The following is a 22,080-nucleotide window of genomic DNA, read 5'->3' on the forward strand; positions in this document are numbered from 1 at the left end:
TAGAGAGAGAGAGAGAGAGAGAGAGAGATAGAAAATCTCCAGTTTCACTGGCTACACGACAACACTGCAACCAGAGTTTCTGAAAATCTTCACCCTGGCAAGAGTTTTCAAACATGTTTCAGTGTTTCGGTCTCAGTGACCTGATACTGTGTTTGCGTGTGGTGACGAACAGCCAAACCGCAAAAAGCTGCGGTTTTGAAAATATCCGTGTTTGTGTGGACAGGGCCTTGATTTTATACTGTGATGATTAAATGTTCCTTTAATTTTTTTTAAGTATTACAATAATTGCACTATTAATTGTATTACTTAAATTGTAACGATATTACACTATAATATAATATTGTAATATCCATAAATATTATTGTAGCGTCTAGACCACTCAAACACACAATATATATTTTGTTAGCTAGATTTAACAAATACTCTGTAACACCCCAGGAAGCCGAACAGGCCCCTGGTTCCATAACAACCCTGACACCAGATACTTGTACGACCTTGTTATTCATATTTCCCATGAGCTGATTTGTTACATTATCAAGCATTTTAACATTAAAAGTCTATACCTGAAATCTTAACTGGACTTTGAATGCATGGCTGAATTTTGTGGACAATGTCGTTCCTCAGGACCTGGTCAAGCTGCGAGCGTTCAAAGAATGTTAAGACAACCTCTGACCTAGAAAACTGTGAGAAAACATAATTTTAGTATGCAATTTAAGATAACACTTCCAGTAAACCATTCAGGAAGATGTTCAGGTAATTCAATTAAGCTGTTAGCTGGCAAGAGGTAATAAAGTAATATAACAAGGCATGTTTCTTGTTTGTTGCACTCAAATACACAAGCCCTTTTCCTGCTGATGTCATCAGTTAGATCTCTCACCTTCCAGGGCATGTTAATGGCATTCTTCACCAGTCGCTCCACTTCATTTAGCTTTGTCTCAATGTCTTTTGCTTCTTTAATCTTGACGCGCCCTGTGTGAGAGCACAAATATATCAGCATATTCACCCTTTTTCATCAGACCAGCATTCTGCCTCTCAGCTCAAGATTTTATGTGCAGTTCTAATGAGATGTGGCTCATTGACTAATTGGCTAACAGACCGATAACTATTTTACCACTTCTTTTATGAGCTTACTAATCATTATGTAGTTTATACAAGGTTGCAGCGATATCACTTTCAGGCAACACCTAAAATAATTTTATCTGACCCCATATAACATTGAAGGGACCATAGAAAAAAATCTTGCCTAGTTTATAAAAGGTTGGCTTAAATGTGAGCAAGTCTGATAAATGTCCTGACCTTTGAATTAACAATACTCAACCCATTATCTGTCCATTCAAAGCAGTTTTTACATTCATAAGATTGGCATTCAAGGTTCATAAGAGTGGCATTCAAGAGAGGATGTGCCAAATTATATGGAAGTGTTTTAGTAAGGCCAGGCATTGATTTATTCTCTGAGGAGCAACAGCAAGTGCTGCTAATATTTTCACACAGCTGTTTATGCTGTTTGCTACATAAAGTTTTTTGGGGTTTTTTGTTCCCACACACTGTGACAACAATATTACAGTTTTAAATTTATAACTACTTCTTAAAAAAATACGATTTTTGATTGAAAAACAGAGCAAACAGAATGAAAAAGTGCGATCTCTTGCAGTCTATGAATTACAGACTTTATCGCTGAAAATTGCACAATACACAATCTTCCAGCCTAGAACGAAGTTATTATGTACATTAACAATAATTTGGGACAAATATAATGCAATTTAATGGAAAACTGCACCCAGAGATGCAGCTGGGATTTGCGGACAGTCGTACACTCATGGAAAACAATGTGTTCGAATTTTTTAAATGTGATGTGCGCAGCACTGTGCTTCTCGACTGATGTGTGACCAGATTAAGGCTGGATTAGCCTCGTTTCAAAAGTAGAATTGTCAAAGATTACTTTTAGAAGAAGACACCGTAAACTAGGCTGGTAGTTTATTTTTTCCCTCGACGAGTGTAGGGAGAGAGGGCCTAGGTTTAAAGGGATAGTTCACCCAAAAATGAAAATTTTATGTTTATCTGCTAACCCCTGGGGCATCCAAGATGTAGGTGACTTTGTTTCTTCAGTAGAACACAAAAGAAGATTTTTAACTCCAGCCATTGCAGTTTTATCAGTCGTACAATGCATGGCAATGGTCACAAAATCTATGAGCGTAAAAAAAAACATGCACAGACAAATCCAAATTAAACCCTGAGCGGCCATTTTTCATATGAAAACAGCGACAGACTTCGATCGGCTCCTCCCTGTCTTTCAGCGCGTTCTTTTTCAATTCGCAGACAGCAGCGGCGCAGAGCGAGAAACAGAGGACAAGGTGTTTGTTTATCGATTGTTATAATACCTGCATCTGTGCAGGTCTTTGTCATAAATCCAGTTTACAAAATATCCTGGGGGAGCAATAATCGGTTCCCCAACTACTGCAGCCTATAGGGTGCTTTCACACCTGTAGATGGCTTGCTTTGTTCCAAAACAGGGATTACAATTATTACAATGCTGCTTTTTATTCTTGGTGCGGTTCGCTTTCACATGGCAAAGTTTCTAAACGGACCAAATTTGTTAATATCAGTCACGCACAAGTAAACTGTGTCTCATTGGTCAAAGTTCCACGGTTTATTTTCCGGGATTCCACTAGCGGGGTTAAGTTAGTTTTGTTTTCGATATTCGTGACACATTCAGAGAGATAAACGGCAATAACTCCAAAACGACTTGCCCTAAAAAATCTATCAAAATCAATGTGACCGCCAATGTAATCAAAAACAATGTGACCACCAAAAGGGCAAAGCTGATCATGTTTCACAGCCTTCTTTTTCATAATTTTCGCTCGATGTAATAAGCACTGTCGCTCGATGTAATAAGCACTGCCCCGCACAAGCCGTCGCAATGTGCATTAAATCGGGAGAGCTCGCTCTTCGCGCAGCTTTTGGTAAGGGACCGTGGGGAAAGTGCAATTTTTCTTTGTTTTTTGCTAAGGCTCAGTGGGTGGTGCTTTTGTAATAGCTTTTTAATTAAAGGGGCTGAGACCAGTGTCAATCAATACAGGGGGACAGTGGACATCTTTCACAGCCTTTCTTTTTACTTCACTTAGCTGTCACGGCTGTCATCCGTCAGGATGGAACGACAACTTCTTTTTTTTTTTTGTAGAGCTGTCCTTATATTAATTTATCATTTTGAGCAGGAGTCCAGTATTCATCGGGAAAACTTTTTTTAAATGCACATACTAGGAAGAAGAGCAATAAGATGGCATTATAAAATGAAAAAGTGCGCTTTTTTATTTTGAATGGAGAAGACGTGCTCACCCACAGACATTCACAGACATTCATTTTGAAGTATTAGCAAAACAACAAAGCTAATGCTTTTCACGGAACTTAAGTAATTACCCATTATACATTGTGATATAGCCTGGTTCGTTGGTCCATTAGATTGGATTGCTTTCTCACTACAACAGAACCGCTCCAGAGTTCGTTTTCAATCGGGCCGAGACCACCTCGTTCAAGTGATCTCGGACCGACTGTTTTGGCGCAGATCCAGGCGTGATTGCCATGCTCACATATGCCCAAATGATTCGAGCTAAGGGGGGAAACGCGCCAGGTTCCGAAACAACGAGCCAGGTGTGAAAGCACCCTAAAAGTTTTCACTGCCTTTACCCCTCATCACACCACAGCTGTTTCCTCCAGCGAAAATTATGCACATATGAACACATACTTTATAAAACGATGTTGCCATTTTCATTTGAAAATGTCACTTTCAATATAATACATATTCCAGTGCATGTGGCAAAGAGGTTTGTATACTTGAGCTAAGGAAAGAGGGTTGTACTAGAAATGCAAACAGTAAAATTGTATGTTTGTACAGTAAACAGGTTGTGTGTGAGTGATCATGAAGACTTGAATTTGGCTTATTCAGTACTCAAATGTTATACCTATCTATGCAATACAGTGGAATACTGCAATAAGTTTAGTATACAACCCCCCGAAACATTTTTTTATTATATATATACAGGTGCATCTCAATAAATTAGAATGTCGTGGAAAAGTTCATTTATTTCAGTAATTCAACTCAAATTGTTAAACTCATGTATTAAATAAATTCAGTGCACACAGACTGAAGTAGTTTAAGTCTTTGGTTCTTTTAATTGTGATGATTTTGGCTCACATTTAACAAAAACCCACCAATTCACTATCTCAACAAATTAGAATATGGTGACATGCCAATCAGCTAATCAAAATCTGTTGCTTTACCACACTACTTTAGGTAATTCACAGTCACTGTAATAAACAAATTTAAACATGTGGACTGCACTTTTTAAACACTGTCTGTTTACTTTAGACCAGTGGTTCTCAAAATTTTTTGGTTGCGCCCCCCTCAGACTACCAAATAATTTCATTAAACATTATGAAAAATTAAATATTTTATTTAAAAAACCAACAGGGAAAAAAACACCTGCATCACTTGAAACATTGAAAAATATCATAGAGAGAATAACTTCTTATTATTCTCTCTCTGTTATTTATTTTTTGTGGGTTTCTTGCTGTCCGCGAAGGCATAGTACACACACAGGCTTTCCTCCTCACCAACGACATTAAACACTGTGTCTACACCGGACGCGAGGGGCAAAATACAGTAGAACCATTATAATCAGTGATGCTGTGTACACTGGATGCGGCGCGACATTAAACTGATGCCTTGTTTTATTTATGACGTACTGACTAGGGTTGCCAACTTCAGAAAAGGAAAATAAGGGACAATCGTGGTTTTTCATTGAAAAATAAGGGACAGAATAAGGGACACACACACAGGCCTATTATGGTATCTGATATATATCTCTTTTATATAATGTTTTTTTTTATGGAGTCTCTTATCTCATCAAGGCTGTATTTATTTGATCAAAACTACAGAAAAAAACTGTAATATTGTTAAATATTATTGCAATTTCTAATATTGGTTTCCTACCTTACTATACTTTAAAATATAATTTATTTCTGTGATGCAGCACTGAATTTTCAGCATCATTACTCCAGTCCTCAGTGTCACATGATCCTTTAGAAATCATTCTTATGCTGATTTATATTTAATTAACTTGTGCTGCTTAATATTTTTTTTGGAACCTGTGTTCCATAAATAAAGTTAAAAGTTAAAAAGAACAGAATTTATTCAAAATATAAATAGTAGATTGCAGAAATATAAAAACAAATCTGTTGCTTTACCACACTACTTTAGGTAATTCACAGTCACTGTAATAAACAAATTTAAACATGTGGACTGCACTTTTTAAACACTGTCTGTTTACTTTAGACCAGTGGTTCTCAAAATTTTTTGGTTGCGCCCCCCTCAGACTACCAAATAATTTCATTAAACATTATGAAAAATTAAATATTTTATTTAAAAAACCAACAGGGAAAAAAACACCTGCATCACTTGAAACATTGAAAAATATCATAGAGAGAACAACTGTTATTATTATAATTCTCTCTCTGTTATTTATTTATTTTTGTGGGTTTCTTGCTGTCCGCTAAAGCATAGGACACACACAGGCTTTCCTCCTCACCAACGACATTAAACACGTGTCTATACCGGACAGCGGCGCTGTCTTTAATGACAGAACCTTAAGCTCTACTGACTGCAGAGGCTCGAAGGGCTCCTCCTTCAGGGCCGTCAGGACCGAGGGGAGATCCCAAGAGGGTAACAGGTGAGGGCGCGGAGGATTTAACCTCCTTGCCCCTCTGAGAAACCTGATGACCAGGTCGTGCTTCCCCACAGACTTACCGTCTACTGCATCGTGATGTGCGGCAAGGACCCGGTCGTGAAGCCAACACTGAAGCGGTCTCATATGAAGCAACCCGAGCGGCGTGACAGCGGCTGTGGATGCCATATGCCCCAGGAGCCTCTGAAATTGTCTCAGTGGAATCGCCGTCTTGCACTGGAAGGATCCCAGGCAGTTCAGCATCAACTGCGCACGCTCTACTGAGAGACCTGCTGAGAGGTTGACCGACCCCAGCGACCGAACTAGCGGGACTAGGGAGACCACCGACGTACCCGCAGTGGGGCAGAGAAGTGGAACACAGGGACCCAACCCGGGAGGCCGCGCATCCCAGGGCGGGGTCTGAGTGCGCGGCGCGCCACTTACCTGGCTCCACTGCTGGGCAGGAGGCTCGTGAGGAGGCGTAGCGTCCTTGAACTGCCAGACCTATTGTCAAGAGGAAAATGAGAAACAAGAGACCTTTCATTTATACCTTTCAGATAGCATTGGTATAAAACAAATAAGGTGATTACATGTGTTTTAAAGTTGACCTAACAATTTAATGTTCTCTTACTGCTTTATTTCGTCTTCACGAGTCTCCCGCCGGTCTGCCAGCGCACTGCGGGAGGAAAATACTGGTTAGCACAGCTTTACTAGGAAAGTGAGCAAGTAACATTAAAATAATTCACACAAGACGATGAAGAAAAGTGTATACATGTGCTTTAACGTACCTCTGTGACTCTCATCTCCCCGCTGGTCTGCCTCTGCCAGCGGCGCTGCGGCCGGAGTAAAAGATTGGTGTACACCGGTTAATACAGCTCCACTCGGGAAACTGAGATATTCTTACGGAAACTTAAACCTGGCTTTATATCGCGCCACCTGTATATATATATATTTTTTTTAGGCTATTATTATTATTATTATTATACCCTCACTGGGGGCTGTGCCCCCCTAAAATGAAAATCCTAGATACGCCCCTGGGTGATGGTATGGCTGAGTTCGTGAAAACAATCAATTGACAGCACTAGTTGGAGGGCAAATTGTAGATTATTGAAACAATCTTGAGTATTTCAAAGAAAGTCAGACTGAAAACAATGAGGAATCTGTGTTGTTTTTGATCAGCGTGTCTAATCTTTCAGACCAAAAACCCAGAGCTGTAATTATGATGTCAGTGATGGTAACAACAACGACCACAATCTCAAGTCACAAACAAAATTTTACACAACAGCCTCTTCTTATTCAGACTGTGAAAGAGTCCACAAAAGTCCACACTGATGTAATGACTATTCATTACTAATGTCTCATGCTGATGACATCACCCCTCAGGGCAGTATATTTTTAGGTCATTAAATCAGCTTTGGATAATTTTGACTCAAGCAGCCACAGCTGAGTTATACTGTGTCTTTAACAACTCATGTTTATCATTATCATACAGTTAAAATAAAATATGTTACACACAACAAATTAGAGGATTTGGACAGATACAACCTATGTGAAAAAATTCCTCCAATTTATGCATATCACAGATACAAAAAAATATTTACTTTAAAAAATAGATCTTTAAAATGTGCAAAAAAAAAACACTGGAAAAAAAGGCACTGGCCTTTAAATGTTACTGTGGACAGAAAACTGAACTCAGCTGATATTATACAAAGAATTGTAGAAGTTTGATAACTTCGGCAGCATGAGTCAGACAGATGCAAAAGAACATTCACGTTGCAGCAAATAATCTATATTTAGGAAAAAAAATTAGATGATTAAAGGGGCGCTATGCAGGATTTTAATTTACTGTTTGTAAAAAATATTCATACTTTGTCCCTCCTCATGAACAGGCTCAACACCATCAGAGGTATACACCCCCTGGCATGATATCAATTGCCAGAACACACACACAGCCCAACCTGCAGCAAGTCAAAAGCAGACTAATTGCAGGAAGATGATAAATTAGGTGTTTTGCAAATATTGTTTTCAAATATTGCGTGCATTATGCATAAATTTTATTTTTTGTGAATATTAATAAATAGTTACACTAATAGATGACTGGCTGTACTTTTGCGAGTGAGCTGTCTTCAGTCGATCTCACTTACAAACAATAATTGTCATCATAAAAAAGTAATTACAATGCCTAGCAATCTGCTAAGTTACAGATAGAAGTTAGCAAAGCAATAGCAACATATAGCTAATTGTTTTAGTGTTGAGACACTACAAGTGGAGCTTCCCGAGCTTCAGACACAGACACACACCCACTGGTCAAAGGTTGCAGCCCAGAAACGAGCGAGCACAGCAATAGAAGAATCAAATAAGAAAATACAAGCAAAGGATAATGTCTCTGTAGACACAAACACTACCACACACTTCTAGTGGATCATAATGTAATGATTGAGAGGGATTATTTTTGTACGAGTCTATACTATCCTATAGTGCACCTTTAAGGAAGATGCTTACGCTTTTTCCCAAACAAGATACGAGCTAAAATGTGACTTAATCCAACTGTGCTGTTTGTCCCAACAGATATCCATGCTCTTCTGGTGTTCTTCCTGTCAGGATTTGCTGCGGAAGTGTCTGTTTCCTGTGGGCTACAGATTTAAGCCTATATGGGGTAAAAACTGTGGTCTTAAAAAGACACTCTCAAGTCACTGAGTTCATTGATTTTCTCCCCTAATCAGCATTCACATTTACCAAACTGCCCCTCAGACACAATAAAACACTTTCAGATGAACATTATTCAGTGATGTTGCAAACAAGCATGATGTGGCTAAACACGCAGTTCACTAAAGCAGATGTACTGAACTCAAGAACTGATAAGAACAAAACTGTTTCACAAGAAACCTGTCTTATGTTGAAAAATACAGAAATGAGAGCAAAAATATCTAGTCATGTCTGTTTATTTAACTGTAAAGCATTAACACAATATCTACATATATCCACTGGGACTGTTGGACTTATCCAGCCATGGATCTACATGTTTGCATCAGTAGTCCAAACCAGAAAAAGCAGACTTTGATAACAACAGAAAGATACAGTAAGAGTTAAGTTAAGCTAAGTTTCTAAAGGTTCTGACTAACAACTGATAACAAGTGCAGAACTAGATTTTAAAAAACATTAATCAAATCAATCATGAATCAAAACTGTCATGTACAAAACTCAGTAAACAAAGCATGTTGAAGGTATGCATTGGGCAATATGCTTGAACTGATAAAAGTGATAATTTCTGAGGATTTGTATTGTTCCATTTGATTTCCGTTTGAAGTTCCATTACGTTTTCTGCTTGAAAAATCATGCATGTGAGATGTGCCTATATATGAAGTATATGTATGTGTGTGTGTGTGTGTGTGTGTGTGTGTGTGTGTGTGTGTGTGTGCGCGCATGTATACCTGGTATTATATACCAAATGTATAAGTATAGTAATACCAGTATATTTTAACCATGTGGGGACATTTTTGGTTTTGAAAGTGTTTTGAAAATCTAAAATAGCAGAAAGTTTCCTGTGAGTGGTAGGTTTAGAGGTAGGGTAAGGGGATAGAAAGAATACAGTTTTTGCAGTATAAAAATCATTATTACCATGTCTCACTTGTTGCTAAGGTGATGATTTTTAACTCAAAAACAAGCAGTCGGAATGAGCCAAATAGGTATCCATTCAAGGCTTTTTTTGCATACATGCAACTATGCAAATTGAATATTTTGAACAGCATAGGATTGGACAATGAAGAGAAGGTACAATAAACAGACTTTTGTACAACACTGACACAAACATAAAAACCTGAGTAGTAGCACAGACTCAAACTATAGATACAATAACATCTGAACAACAGAGAGTAAGGTACAAAAAATAACACTGAAAGAAGGGTGGAAAGGGGTGGGGTCAGTATTCTGGAAGTGAGTAATTTCCTTCCTGTCTTGTTTCTGGGGTGCTTGTGATATTGTTTTCAAAGGTTGGGAATGCTAATTTCTGTCTGAGGGATAAAGGTCAGGCAATGTAGCCACTATAAAAAAGTCCTTTGGCACATGGTTTCCAAGACTGACTCTGCCTTGATGTCTACAGACCAGTGGCAAAGCTTCGGGTGGGCCCAGGTGGGCATGGGCCCACCCATTTTGAACTGTGGCCCACCCAATGAGAAGTTGGTCATATTCCAAATGGATGTAATGTATTAAACGATAATAATAACCAACATCTTATTTCCCTGTAACTTTATATATTTAGTTTAAAAAAATATTAAACTTGAGTTTTCATGGTCAATTACAGGCAGTTTCAATTACAGGCAAATTTCCCTCTTCCTATGGGCGCATACCATACGCTTGTCAAAATGATGATTTGTCAGTTTCTGTTACTCCCACACACAATGTTATGTTTATGACTTAATAGTAAAATGTGTGTGTTTGTGGAGTTGAATATGAAAATATTGAAACAAACATTAATCAGACCAATTCTTTAAAAAAGTACATTGAATATCCCAATTGAAAGTCTCAGCAATGAATCCAGACAAATAAAGCCAGACCACTCGCAGGTACTAGAGTTATAGATTGGAAACTTCTGAGCCAAGCGTTTTTGAAGCATCATATGAGCATAGGTACAGTGTTTGATCAGCTAAACAGATGCATCCTTTGTGGAAAAACATAAACGTTGTGCTAGATACTGTTCTCCACAACAAACTGCATATTTTCAGCTGCGCTCATTTCGATGGTCCTCGATGTTTACCCTCCTTTGAACATGAACTGACAGAGACATTTGATTATGAGATCATCTGGGAAGTCCTGTTGTCTCAGACTGAGGTGATGCTTTACAATAAACTTCCTTTAGTTAACGCTAATACATTAACTAACATTAACAATGAGCAATACATTTGTTACAGTATTTATTTATTAATCTTTGTTAAGGTTAGTTAATAAAAACATGGCTGTTCATTGTTATTTATGTTAGCTTGAGTAGAAATGTTAACAACTTTTAATTTTAATAATGTATTAATACATTTTAAAATTAACATTAATGTTAATCAATGCTTTAGAAGTATTGGGTATTGAACCTTTGTGCTGTTTTTTCTGTTGGCAATTTGACATGCAGTTTTCATATGCTATACTTTGCTCACCCTGTTTTATGTAGGCCCACCCACTTAAACATTTCTGGTCTCACCCCTGCTACAGACAAAGAAAAAAACCACCAATGCAAAACAATTTTGTTGGAATGACACGTGCTAGGCATCATGCCAACCTTGAATGGCATGCCAGCCGGTCTGGTTAAAAGAGTTCTGTGATGTTCTCAAGTCATTCATCTATATTAAGTAGCTTAACACTGTCAACTAATGGTATCTTTAACAAAAACAAAAACATGAACCATACCTTTTCTATTGTTTCAATTTCACAAACCTAACAAGTCATCTTGCACAGTGAAGATATTTGTCAAAACTGATCACAAAGAGAACAGTAGACTGAAGAAACGAATCAAACTACAGCTGCAGGACTAATTTATATGAGTCTCATGGGACACTTGAAGTTTGAGCCAATTTGACTTTTTAGCACTGCATGTTGTGCTACAATCCAATAGAGGGAAACATTTAGTAAATTTCTCAGGAAAATGCATTGGGATACTAGCTACTAAATTTTGGGATAAGTGTCTTGGGTAAATCCGTATAAATAGGTACTTTTTACGGAGGTGGGGGGGAGGGGGGTATAATTTAAGTCTACTTTAACAATTTAATCTCAATATGTCGTATGGCCTGTCCTGGCATGTGAAATCTAAAAAAGGCTGCTCTATATTCAGAAAGCTATAGTCACTCACTGACTCATCTGTTTCAAAAGCCAAGAAACCACATGATAGGTCTGGTTTGTGTGTCACTGTATCTAGTCCAGTGTGAATTATTAAGCAGAATAACTTAACCTGTTTCCCAAACAAAGAAACACGTTTGCTTCCAGTGGATAATTTCAGTGGAAAACATCTGGATTTTGAAATTAGAGTACAGTACACATTATTCCTTGTTAGGTATCCTTGTGCTTAAATGAACTGGTTTTGTTCTACATTAAATACTATTTAATATGACTGAATAATCCTTACTATATTATGTTACATCAACAAAAATCATTTTAATCTGGCTAAAATTGCTTCTTGAGATAATTACAGCAGATTTTCAAGCGTAGGGAAGAGTATTAGGTGTAATCAAGTAAAGACTGCGTTGCAGTCTGCAGAAATGCTGTTATATGCAAAAACTGTTTCTCTTTTAAATGTAGCAAGTAAAAGTAAACAAAAATATTAAATAACTCGAGTAAACGACAAACGGTAGTACAGTAACGACTTTAGAATAGAATAGAAGATGATTCGAGTAGAATTGAATAACACTTCTGACACCTACCTTCTATCAGAGGGGACTTTAATAAATCTCGCCTGTCTTCGGGGAAACATTCCAGGAGTCTTTTTAAAAGTCTTCCCAAATCTGAGGAGCTTCTGTGCAGGTAGAGTATAGTTCTGTCTGACCATTCAGTCCTTATTTCAAAGAACTCCTCTTCCTCTCCTCTAATGACGAGCCTGCGGATCCCGTTAACCCAACAATCCTTCACGAACATGTTCACCAGGGATGTGCCCTCAAAAATCGCTGATGCCATCTTTAGTACCCTCACTCCAGCATTCTGTAATGGGTGGATTTATCCTTCTGCTCAACTTCAACAGCATTCAAGTCAGTTAAACTGACTCATGGTCGAGTCTGAGGGGAAACCCACACATGTAAAGGATAATAATTGACCTTGTTTAAAGGAAACTGACGGTTTCGATTCGTTTGCGTCTTCAAACGTGGTAGAAGGATTTAACTTCACAAATATCAAGTAGCTAGTTAAAATATTATCCTAAGCATACTCCTTTCGTTTTTCTTCAGCTGGGTGCGCAGATGTCAAGACGTCGGACGTTTTATCCAAATTTACGCACATCGATCCGTCAAAAAGTTTAGGCGTTCCCTCAATGCATGTCTGATCCAATTTATTATAACGGGCTACGACAGTTCGCTTGTACGCGTCGGTAACTTGAGCCTCTTTAATCCCATTAGATGTTGTTAATCACAGATAAAGTCCAGAGTCGATCAGCTGACCAGAGTGAATAGCAGACAGTGTAAAGCAGAGAGTTTTGTTACTGGCATAAAATGACTGCGTTTCCTTCTGTTGACAGAAATTGAATCTTCACCCTTCCTTCCCCCTCATTCTCTTTCCCCAATAGCGCTATGAGAGGAATTTACGTGTGTGTGTGTGTGTGTGTGTGTGTGTGTGAGAGAGAGAGAGAGAGAGAGAGCAGTGCACCTGTCACTCAAACACAGTGAACGTCATTCTATGTGCTCTATATTTGGAAAATTTAGTCATTATACATGTGGTCGATTGACACGTTGTTTCAAATTCTATAAAATTAAAAAAGTAAAATCTACTATAGGCCTATATAGTTTTATTATATTATATTAGATTAGTGATATATGTAATGAATATTGTACAATAAGCTAGTTGTCACACAGGGAAGTTGTCACAAGGATATGTCACAAGGATATATGTATAGATTTTGTAATGTTGGTGTTAAATGTCAGGATCATGGACCGGTTTAGTTGTGTTTTGCCCCTGTCTTTGTTCCTGGTGTTTCTTATATGGTCTTTTTCCTGTCCTTGTTTAGTTTAATTAGTCATTCAGTGCACCTGTGTTTGTTAATTATCCCTTGTATTTAAGTTCGAGTCTGTGCTGTCTGTCTTTGTCTGAGATTGTACGTCAACCCACGTGTTACCTGTGCTCCTGTCTGCCCCGTGTATTCCCTTCGATTTTGGATTAAAAGACTGTTGTGTTCGTTTACGCCTTGTCTCCTCACTCCTCTCCGTAGGTGAACGTGACATTAAATGCCTAAAATTTAAGTTCAAATTATTAAGTTTATTTTTGTTTTGGCTTAAGTAGTGTTTAATATTTTTGTACGCTAACTTTTCCATTTTTGTTGTTTTCTTTCCTAATGCTGCTAGGGGACATGTCACAAAATGTCAATGCACACTATGTTAAAGTCAACATGAAATGCAAGTTGTGATTTCCTCCCTATTGTGACATCTGAGTGAAATGGCTTCTGGAATGTAGGGTGGGATTTCACCATTTGCCAGAGTTTTATTGACAGGTGATCTGACCAACACGACAGAGCAGGTTACTTTTGGAATGAGACCATAAGTTTCAGCTTTCAGAATTTGAATTTTTTAATATAAATATCCATAAATAATTTGTGTGGCTCTTTAATGTGACCTATTGCTGTAGTGCCTCAGTTCTAGCTGTTCAAACATGAATCGATCTCTTTCTGCTAATGATAGCTCAAAATAAACATGAATGGATGTCAGAAGGTATGTTGTCTCAACCACGGAAGATGTCAATACACCATTTTCAAGTTCAACTCTACTAACGTTAATATATTCATAGTTTTCAAGTGACGTGACGCCCTTACATGGAGGGCAAAACAAGACTTTCCTCCACTGACCGCCAGTTATTTTTACAAGGTTTTCATTAAGTAGTAAGACAGTGATATTTAATGGCCTAATTCAGTATACACCTTATTGATGATGCCTACTTTGTACAGGCAAGCAGATAAACCCAGAATATAAACGTAATGCGCAAAGTTTAATATTAAAAGTTTTCCCATAAAAATCATTATAAAGAAATCACTTAACCATTTAGCGCACTGCGTTCATGTTCCGGGCTCATTTGCTTGGTTGTATAAAGCATGCATCATCAATAAGGTGTGTACTGAATTTGATCTTTTAATATCACTCTCTTAAAGGTACTTTAAGTGTTTTCACATTAAATGTTTTAGAATGCCCAGCTGTTTTTAGTGATTGAAATATTGCAGCCAGTGCTTAAATGGATTGCTATTGGCCAAAACTTGCATTTTGTTCACATATTTTTGTTTTATTCTTTTGAGAGGTGATCTAAATATTTTTGGATTGGAACAGATAGAAAATTGACAGGTTTGTGCTGCAGTAGTTCTATGGATCTTTTGACTGCCAGGTTTTGGAGCCAGCCACGTGATTGAAAACAATGAATTAACTTTCCTGTCTGGTTTGTTTGTCAGACAAAACGGTGGATTCTGCATTATGATTGGTCAGATCGCCTGTCAATCAAACTCCCAGCAAAAGGTGCTAAAAGACTGGTCATTGGACAGTCAGTGTAGTCCAGGGCTTAATTTGTGCTGGAACAAGCCGGATCCCGATCCGGCACCTCCAAATTTGTCCAAAATCTGATCCGGCACCTCATTTGACAGTTTTCTTTCTCAGATGTTTACATTTAGTTGTTTACATTACGTTTACAAAACCGACTGTGATTACGAGGATAATCGCCAGGATGGCCATTTTGGTGTAATTTTTTGTGTGTGTTTGGCCGCGTAAGCGCAACAAGCTGCAAAAAATAACTCAATTTGGTACTCGCTAAAAGTTTGTTTGGCCTTCCAAAAGAGGACACAACTAGAAGTGGTTAAGTTGTATTTACAACACTGTTCCAGAACAGTTCAACCCAAATATACAGATGTGTGCTGCGCATTTTATGGAGGATGAGGACTGTTTCCTGAACCAGTAGCCTACAATGCGTCTGTGGCACAAAGGCTGTTTCTATAAAGTTGGGCAGTTCCAACTTTGCAAGGACAGTCTTTTGACTCACAGCCTGTAAGTATGTTTTTTTATATTTAAATAATTTGCCACTGATGATTCAAACGCAAGTTTTGAGCAGTGTAGAGTAAGCTTGTTGTTTGTTGTTTCTCCGATCACAAATGCAGACATGGTTTTATGTTTACACGGCACGATACGCAACGCAACGCAAGGCGTTATAAGTCATTATAATCAATAATTATGTCCCCACTGGATGCAACAAATGCCTCATTTGTAATGGGTTTTATTGGATTTGTCTCGTCCTGCTGGGAGATGGCATCACAATATGTTATGGAGCGTAACATTTCCGTCACATGCTTGAGGCATTCGGCCAATCACAACGCACTGGATAGCTGGCCAATCAGAGCACACCTCGTTTTTTTAGAACGATGAGCTTTGTAAAAATCGACGCGTTTCAGAAAGGCGGGACATAGAGGAGAAACAATAATGTACATTATATGGAAATTTTTAACCTTAAACCGCATGAACACATTGCATTACACCAAATACACAAAATAATGTTCTTTTTAGCAACGTCATATGACCCCTTTAAAGATTATAAGTACATACAGTAGAAGTAGACAGCTGGAGAGTCCAGAGAACAGGCAGGAGTGCTGGACCTGAGACCTGAGGGGGAAGGGCAATCCAGCAGGTAGGTCAACAGAACCAGGCCAGTAAAAGAAATTTCATGGCCCCAGGCAGGCTGAAAGAATAGATCAGGAAAACAAAGCCAGGCTAGGGTCAGACAGAAGAGGAGGGCAGGACAGTAGAGAATCTTGGAGCCAACAGAAAAACCAAAACTGGACAACTGACAGGAAAAACAGCTGGATGCTGAGAGCAAACAACTATCTGGCACAGAATAGCATACACAAGGGGAATAAATAGAGCAGCAAATAAGAAGTATGGCCCCAATCCATAAATCTTTAGGGAGTTTCGCAGCTCCACAGACCTCACGCTGTGAGCGACCAAGATTATTGCCCAATCTATCAGCCATAAGATGGAGAGTTTGGTTGTGCTGGACAGGCACTTATGGTTAAACCTCCCCAACATTAATCATTTGGAGAAGGTAGTCCTTCTGAATGCCCCTATCAAATGCCATCAGGCACACCAGCTTCGGAAGGCCAGTCTTTGCCAGAAAGGTCCAGTGACAAAGTCTGCACATTTTAAGGCAGGGTGTTTTGTTCCTGTCCCTCTGCCTGTTGCAGGTGACTAGATCAGAAAAGGTAAATGTGTGTTATCTGTTCCACTGTTCAATAAATAATTTTTTTTTTTTAAATCACACAAACTCTTTCCACATCAGAGCAATTCTCCTCTTCACAATCGCACTCACTCTCGCTTGATAATCAATGGCGAGCTGTCAAATCACGATGCGATAAACCCTGCACATTCACAAAATGCATGGACACTGTTCTCTCCCCCCTTCGGTTCAGTGGAGTGTGTGTTCTGAATTACTGAGACGATTGGCTGATTCTAACTGTAATGGTTTTTGGGCTTGAATATTAATATTTAGTATTCAAATTTAGCTTTGGTCACATGTCACTTAACATGAGTGTGAGAATATAAAATACTTCCTCCCTTTCTTACGGGGCACCAGCCAGGTTTACACCTTGACAATAAAAGACAATCATGGAAGATTGTTAAATAAATCAGAATTATATAAGTGGGAGGAAGTTGTAATCTGAAGGATCTGTGAGATTACGGTTAACTTGTAGAGCCTCCTATTATCAACACCAGAACAACACAGTTGTAATAAAGGTGAATTTATTGATCAAAAGATACCCAAGAGTAAAAATATCACACTACTATGCAGAATGACTAGAACTACTAAAGAATAATTGAAGTCAACAAATCAAAAATAACTACAAGCTACCACACGAAAACATCAATGAAACTGAATTGATTGGGTGAAGCAATAAGTGAGAGTTGTACTGTAAGCAGTCTTATAGAGAGATCAGGTATGGTTGGTCAAGACAATGGGGTTGGTAGCAAATGGGCATTTGCTGTTACTACAGATAGCCTAACATATGAAAGTATTCTATCTGTTATACACTGACCCTGGATGAAAAGTCTCTACACAGGAAACAATCACGTATAAGCAAAAACCTAGTGCCAAGGCCTTTAAAAAGAGGTTTGGTAAGCTTATATTTACGTTCACTTTGTCGGGTGATCAGTCTGGCGATAGAGGATGTTTTCCACTGGGCGTCCTGGTGGCTTGCAGTGGGAGAAGCGTGGATTGTTCTTCAGTAGTGCTTCAGTAGTGTTCTACAGTTTTCCAGAGAACTGTAGGTCAGGCGATGGAACACGTGCAGATTCTTTGTCGACTGAATGATGCAACTGCAGGAGTCGTGAAGGTCAGGCGTTGGTGGCTGTAACTTAAATACTCGGCAGAGCAATATACAGCTGAAGAATCGTGCTGAGCAGGTTTACTTGCAAAAGTATAACCATGGTTGTGCTGTTGTCTCTTTCCTCGTCAGGCAGAAACTCAGAACAAGGGTATGTTCACTTGGGAGAGCTTTTATTCCTTCCCATTGGGGAGGGGTTACTAATTCCCGCCTTTCCAACTGTAGTGACGTGATTGGGTCTTAGCAATCCAGGTGTCCGCCCATCACGTCCCAACTTTCCATCCTGTGGAGCTTTGTTGGCTTGTCCCAAAATATACAGTTAAATAAAACAATGTATTTAGGGCCTCCGAAATACTTTATTTCTATTCCAAACCTTCCTCAAAGTCTTTGTGGCACTGTTCTGAACTCATAGAGTCGAAACTTGACTTTAATTGGTTGAGGTATCACTCAGATGTACTTTCTGTGTCCGTGGGTGAGGTCACATTGGCTATTATTCCATGTGCAGTTTCCACTGTGTGTGCACAGTTCCCTGGATGAATAAGAAGACATATAAGACATGTTCCTTACAGCATTCTTGTCCATTTTTGGTGGTTTCAAGCCAATATGTGTATATAGATAGTCTCTCTCTTGGGGCCTTTCTTTGTCCTTGCTGCTGACCAAAACTGGTTTGATGGCCCTGATGGCTCAGGACATTTGTACACTGGCTGCAGACGCAGAGAGCAGAGGTGAACAATAGGCATTGGTGATTGGATTAGCTTGTAATTAATGGGCCGTTGATGTAGTCTCTCCTGTCCTCCACCTCTAGCAGTCTTGATTACAATGGTCCTTTTTTTGTTGTTCATAGTCCTATCGCACCTTCTTGTCTTAACCTCCATGAGACAAAAGGATCTATGTTGTAATGTGTGGGCTTCTGGTGTAATCACGTCTGCTGTTTACTACATAACTCATTCAGAGAGCGTACTGAACATCCACAAAATGATCATCAACCACTTTCAGTCAGTGCATTCCATTCCTGAGCATTAGTCTCAGTTCACTCTTCATGTGAGCCCACCTTTTACCGGAGTGCTCATAGGCCACAACAACTTACTCGCAATGTTCAAATTAGGGAAAACCCTTCACTCAAAGTGCTTTCAGAAAGTGCTCAGTCTGACGAAAACTTCAGCAGTATGCCGTCTGAGCCTGCTTTATATGCGGCCACTTCAGGTCTGACTGAAAGCCTGTGTCCCATTTCAAGCTTAGTATATGGGTCTTCTCTGCATGTTGGTGACACGCAAATGCCTAGATGCAGTGGCCCCTTGGAGGAGCACAGCCTTGGACTGTCGAGATATGCTGTTAAGGGGGGGGGGCAGGGATAAAGGAAACTTCACCCTCTGACATTGAATATGATTTGGAACATATTTGGGCCAATGGAAGTGGATCTCTTTGCATCACCGAAGAATATAACTAAATGGAAGGTCTTTGAGAACTGGTGTAGCTTGTGAGAGCATGATCCTGTGAATTGCCCAATCCCAGTTATCACCTTCCACGTTCAAAGTTTATGTAGCCGCTATATTTGTTTTTCATAATGAAACTGATAATCGCCCAGTTGGCAGAAGCAATGTGGTGATTAAATTTAATCATCCTCACCTATCTACAGTCCCCACCTGGGACCTGGCATTAGCTTTGAAAACCTTGATGGGCTTCACATTCAAACTGCCCTAGGCAGTCAAGCAGAAACACGTTGCAGTCGCTTTGCGCTGGTGAGTGCACCAGACAGTTTTGGCTCACTAAGCAGTTCTTCATTTGCTTTGGCGTCCACTCTAAGGGCCAATCTGTTTCAAAACCGAGGCTATTTCACTGGATTGTGTATGCAATCACCTGGCTTATGGCTCTCAGAACTTGGAATGCCCTATTGGGGTTCAAGCCCACTCTACAAGGGATATGGCTTCCTCATGGTCATGGGTAAGTGGAATGTCTTCTGAAGACGTGTGCTCTGCAGAAGGATGGGCTGCCTAACATGTTTGCCAACATTGAAGGGAACCGAAATCGAAAGGGAACGATTATAGTTACTAGATGAGGGAATGAGATATTGCATTGATGCTGTTTAACTTACACTTAGGGTCTTTTATGAGCATTCACTATTCAGTTGAAAGATAGTGAAGCAATTTTGCTCAGCGCCACATTATATAGGTACAGGGGTGAACTGCACATTTGCTGAGGGGTAAGATCAGTGTTGGCACCCCCGTATGTTCTTACTTATAGTATATTTTGTATATTTTATATAAAATAAAAAAAATATATGTAAAATTCACTTTAAAGAAGTTTTAATCAGCCTGTTTACTCATTGACATGAAACAATATATTGACTTAACTTTTGTAAGACATTTTTGTCTCGTTTTGTGTTAGAAAGGCTGTATGCAAGGGAATGACAATGACCATGGTTAGGGATGGTCGATATGACCAAAATCTTATTTCACGGTATGAGAAATTTTATTTCACGATAACAATATATATCTCAATATAGCTTTCTTTATTAAAAATAAGAAAAAGAAGCAAATTACAAACACAATAGCACAAATAAATATAAAACAAACTTTTAACTTTCAGCTTCAGTAGGCTACAATAGGTTTATTTAAAATGTAGTAAGAAATTTTTGTAGCGTCTGGACCACTCAAACACACAATATATATTTTGTTAGCTAGATTTAACAAATACTCTGTAACACCCCAGGAAGCTGAACAGGCCCCTGGTTCCATAGCAATGCTGACACCCGATACATTTACGACCTCCTGGAATTTAGGTGAAGAAAATCGCTTCCTTGCCCATAAGGAAAATCCACAAGGGAAGGACTTTTCTTTGCTAATTAATTAATAGGAAAACCTTTCTTTCTTCAGCAAGATCTTGGGGCTTAAGATTGCATCAGGAATCTATTTTCAGACAGCCGAGACTTGCAAGTATCAAACTTAGTCTTTTTAATTGATATATTAAGTATCAGTTACACCTTTTTACAAAGGTGTGTTTGAACTAAGAATCTGACGTATCCCTCAGGTGTAGATCTGCTGAATATGCAAATGGTTCCATAAATTTCATTCCTTATGCCTCTTTCTGTACTGAGTTAAACTTTAACCCTTTCCTATACAAACTGTATGTTTGTGTGTGTGTGTATGTTAGACCAGTTTATGTGTTTATGTAGGATGTTAGACCAGTTTATGTGTTTATGTAGTATGTTAGACTAGTTTAAGTGTTTATGTAGTTAATTAAACCTTACTTGTATCACACTTGACGTGGTTCATTGTTTGCTTATAACTGGAGTCACTTAATCATGCAGATTTATGCTACAAGCTTTTGTAGAATTGTACAGTAAGGAAGTTATTTCCCTTAACCAGGAAATTAACGTTCTTAGAATTGACAAGACAGTTGACCCTGAGAGGTCAGCTAAATATCTACAGCGGATCTAAAATATGAATAATTAATTATAACTAGTTATGGTTAATTATTCATATTTCCTCATGAGCTGAGTCGCTACATTTTACAGAAATTGAATGAAGTGTATAAACAAAACACTGCATAGTCTTCACTGTGAAGCATAGTCTTCACTTCACTGAACTGATTCTTATTAAAGATCCAAATGTGATTCAGTCAAGTGCAGTGAGTAATTAACATTAATAATGACAGACAGCAGCAGGTAAATTAGACTACTGTCCCTTTAAGACCAACTGCACGGATCCAATATACTGATACACAGCCAGTTTTCACCCGACTATTTACGTTTATTTAACACAACCGACTGTGTTTTGTCAACCGTCAATAAAACCTCAACAGAAGAAAAATAACCTGTCAGGGTGGTAAGCAAGAGGAATCAGTTGCAGGGATAACAAAGATTTATTGAGTTTCAAACACAAAACAGGAGCTAAGCCACTGTCCGAGAGGGTAACCAGGAAAGATTCCAGCCAGGTCACATTAGTCAAGCTCTCATCAGCTGACTCTCAGCTGATCCCCATCTACATAAAGGAATACGACACCTGTCTAAGCATTCATATATAAGGTCCCTCAGTATTATCAGCAGTTTTCGCATTGCCCAATAGCTAATTAAATGGTGAATTCAGCAGGCAAAACACCATCATCACTAGGAATTGGGAATTTAGAGAAGTGGAATTCTTTTCCTAATGGTCTCACCTCTGATTCATTCAAGTTCGTTAACTTGAACATGTTAATTCACCATATTGATCATAAGCCACTTGATTCGGAAGTGACTGAGTTAGCATTACTTCACGCATCGCTACATTATTGACATGGACTCCACGGGTTATATGACTGACTCAAGAACAAGTTCAGATCCGAGAAGAATATCAAGAGATCAAATAT

General features: G+C 38.7%; 1 protein-coding gene across 1 annotated transcript in view; it reads right to left on the reverse strand.

Annotated features, from left to right (window-relative positions):
* The window catches only part of LOC107598202 (PX domain-containing protein 1-like), a 22,262-nt gene extending 9,329 nt beyond the window's left edge, over positions 1 to 12,933 (reverse strand). The window contains exons 1-3 of the mRNA XM_016289473.1: positions 12,116 to 12,933; positions 878 to 969; positions 564 to 681 (exon numbers count right to left, since the gene is read on the reverse strand). Of these exons, the coding sequence (XP_016144959.1) occupies positions 564 to 681; positions 878 to 969; positions 12,116 to 12,365 (460 nt within the window). The 5' untranslated portion in view covers positions 12,366 to 12,933. The remainder of the gene's footprint in view (positions 1 to 563; positions 682 to 877; positions 970 to 12,115) is intronic.
* Positions 12,934 to 22,080: the final 9,147 nt, after the last annotated feature.

This window comes from Sinocyclocheilus grahami, unplaced genomic scaffold (genome assembly GCF_001515645.1).
Source record: "Sinocyclocheilus grahami isolate Dianchi unplaced genomic scaffold, SAMN03320097.WGS_v1.1 scaffold247.1, whole genome shotgun sequence".
Taxonomy (NCBI): domain Eukaryota; kingdom Metazoa; phylum Chordata; class Actinopteri; order Cypriniformes; family Cyprinidae; genus Sinocyclocheilus; species Sinocyclocheilus grahami.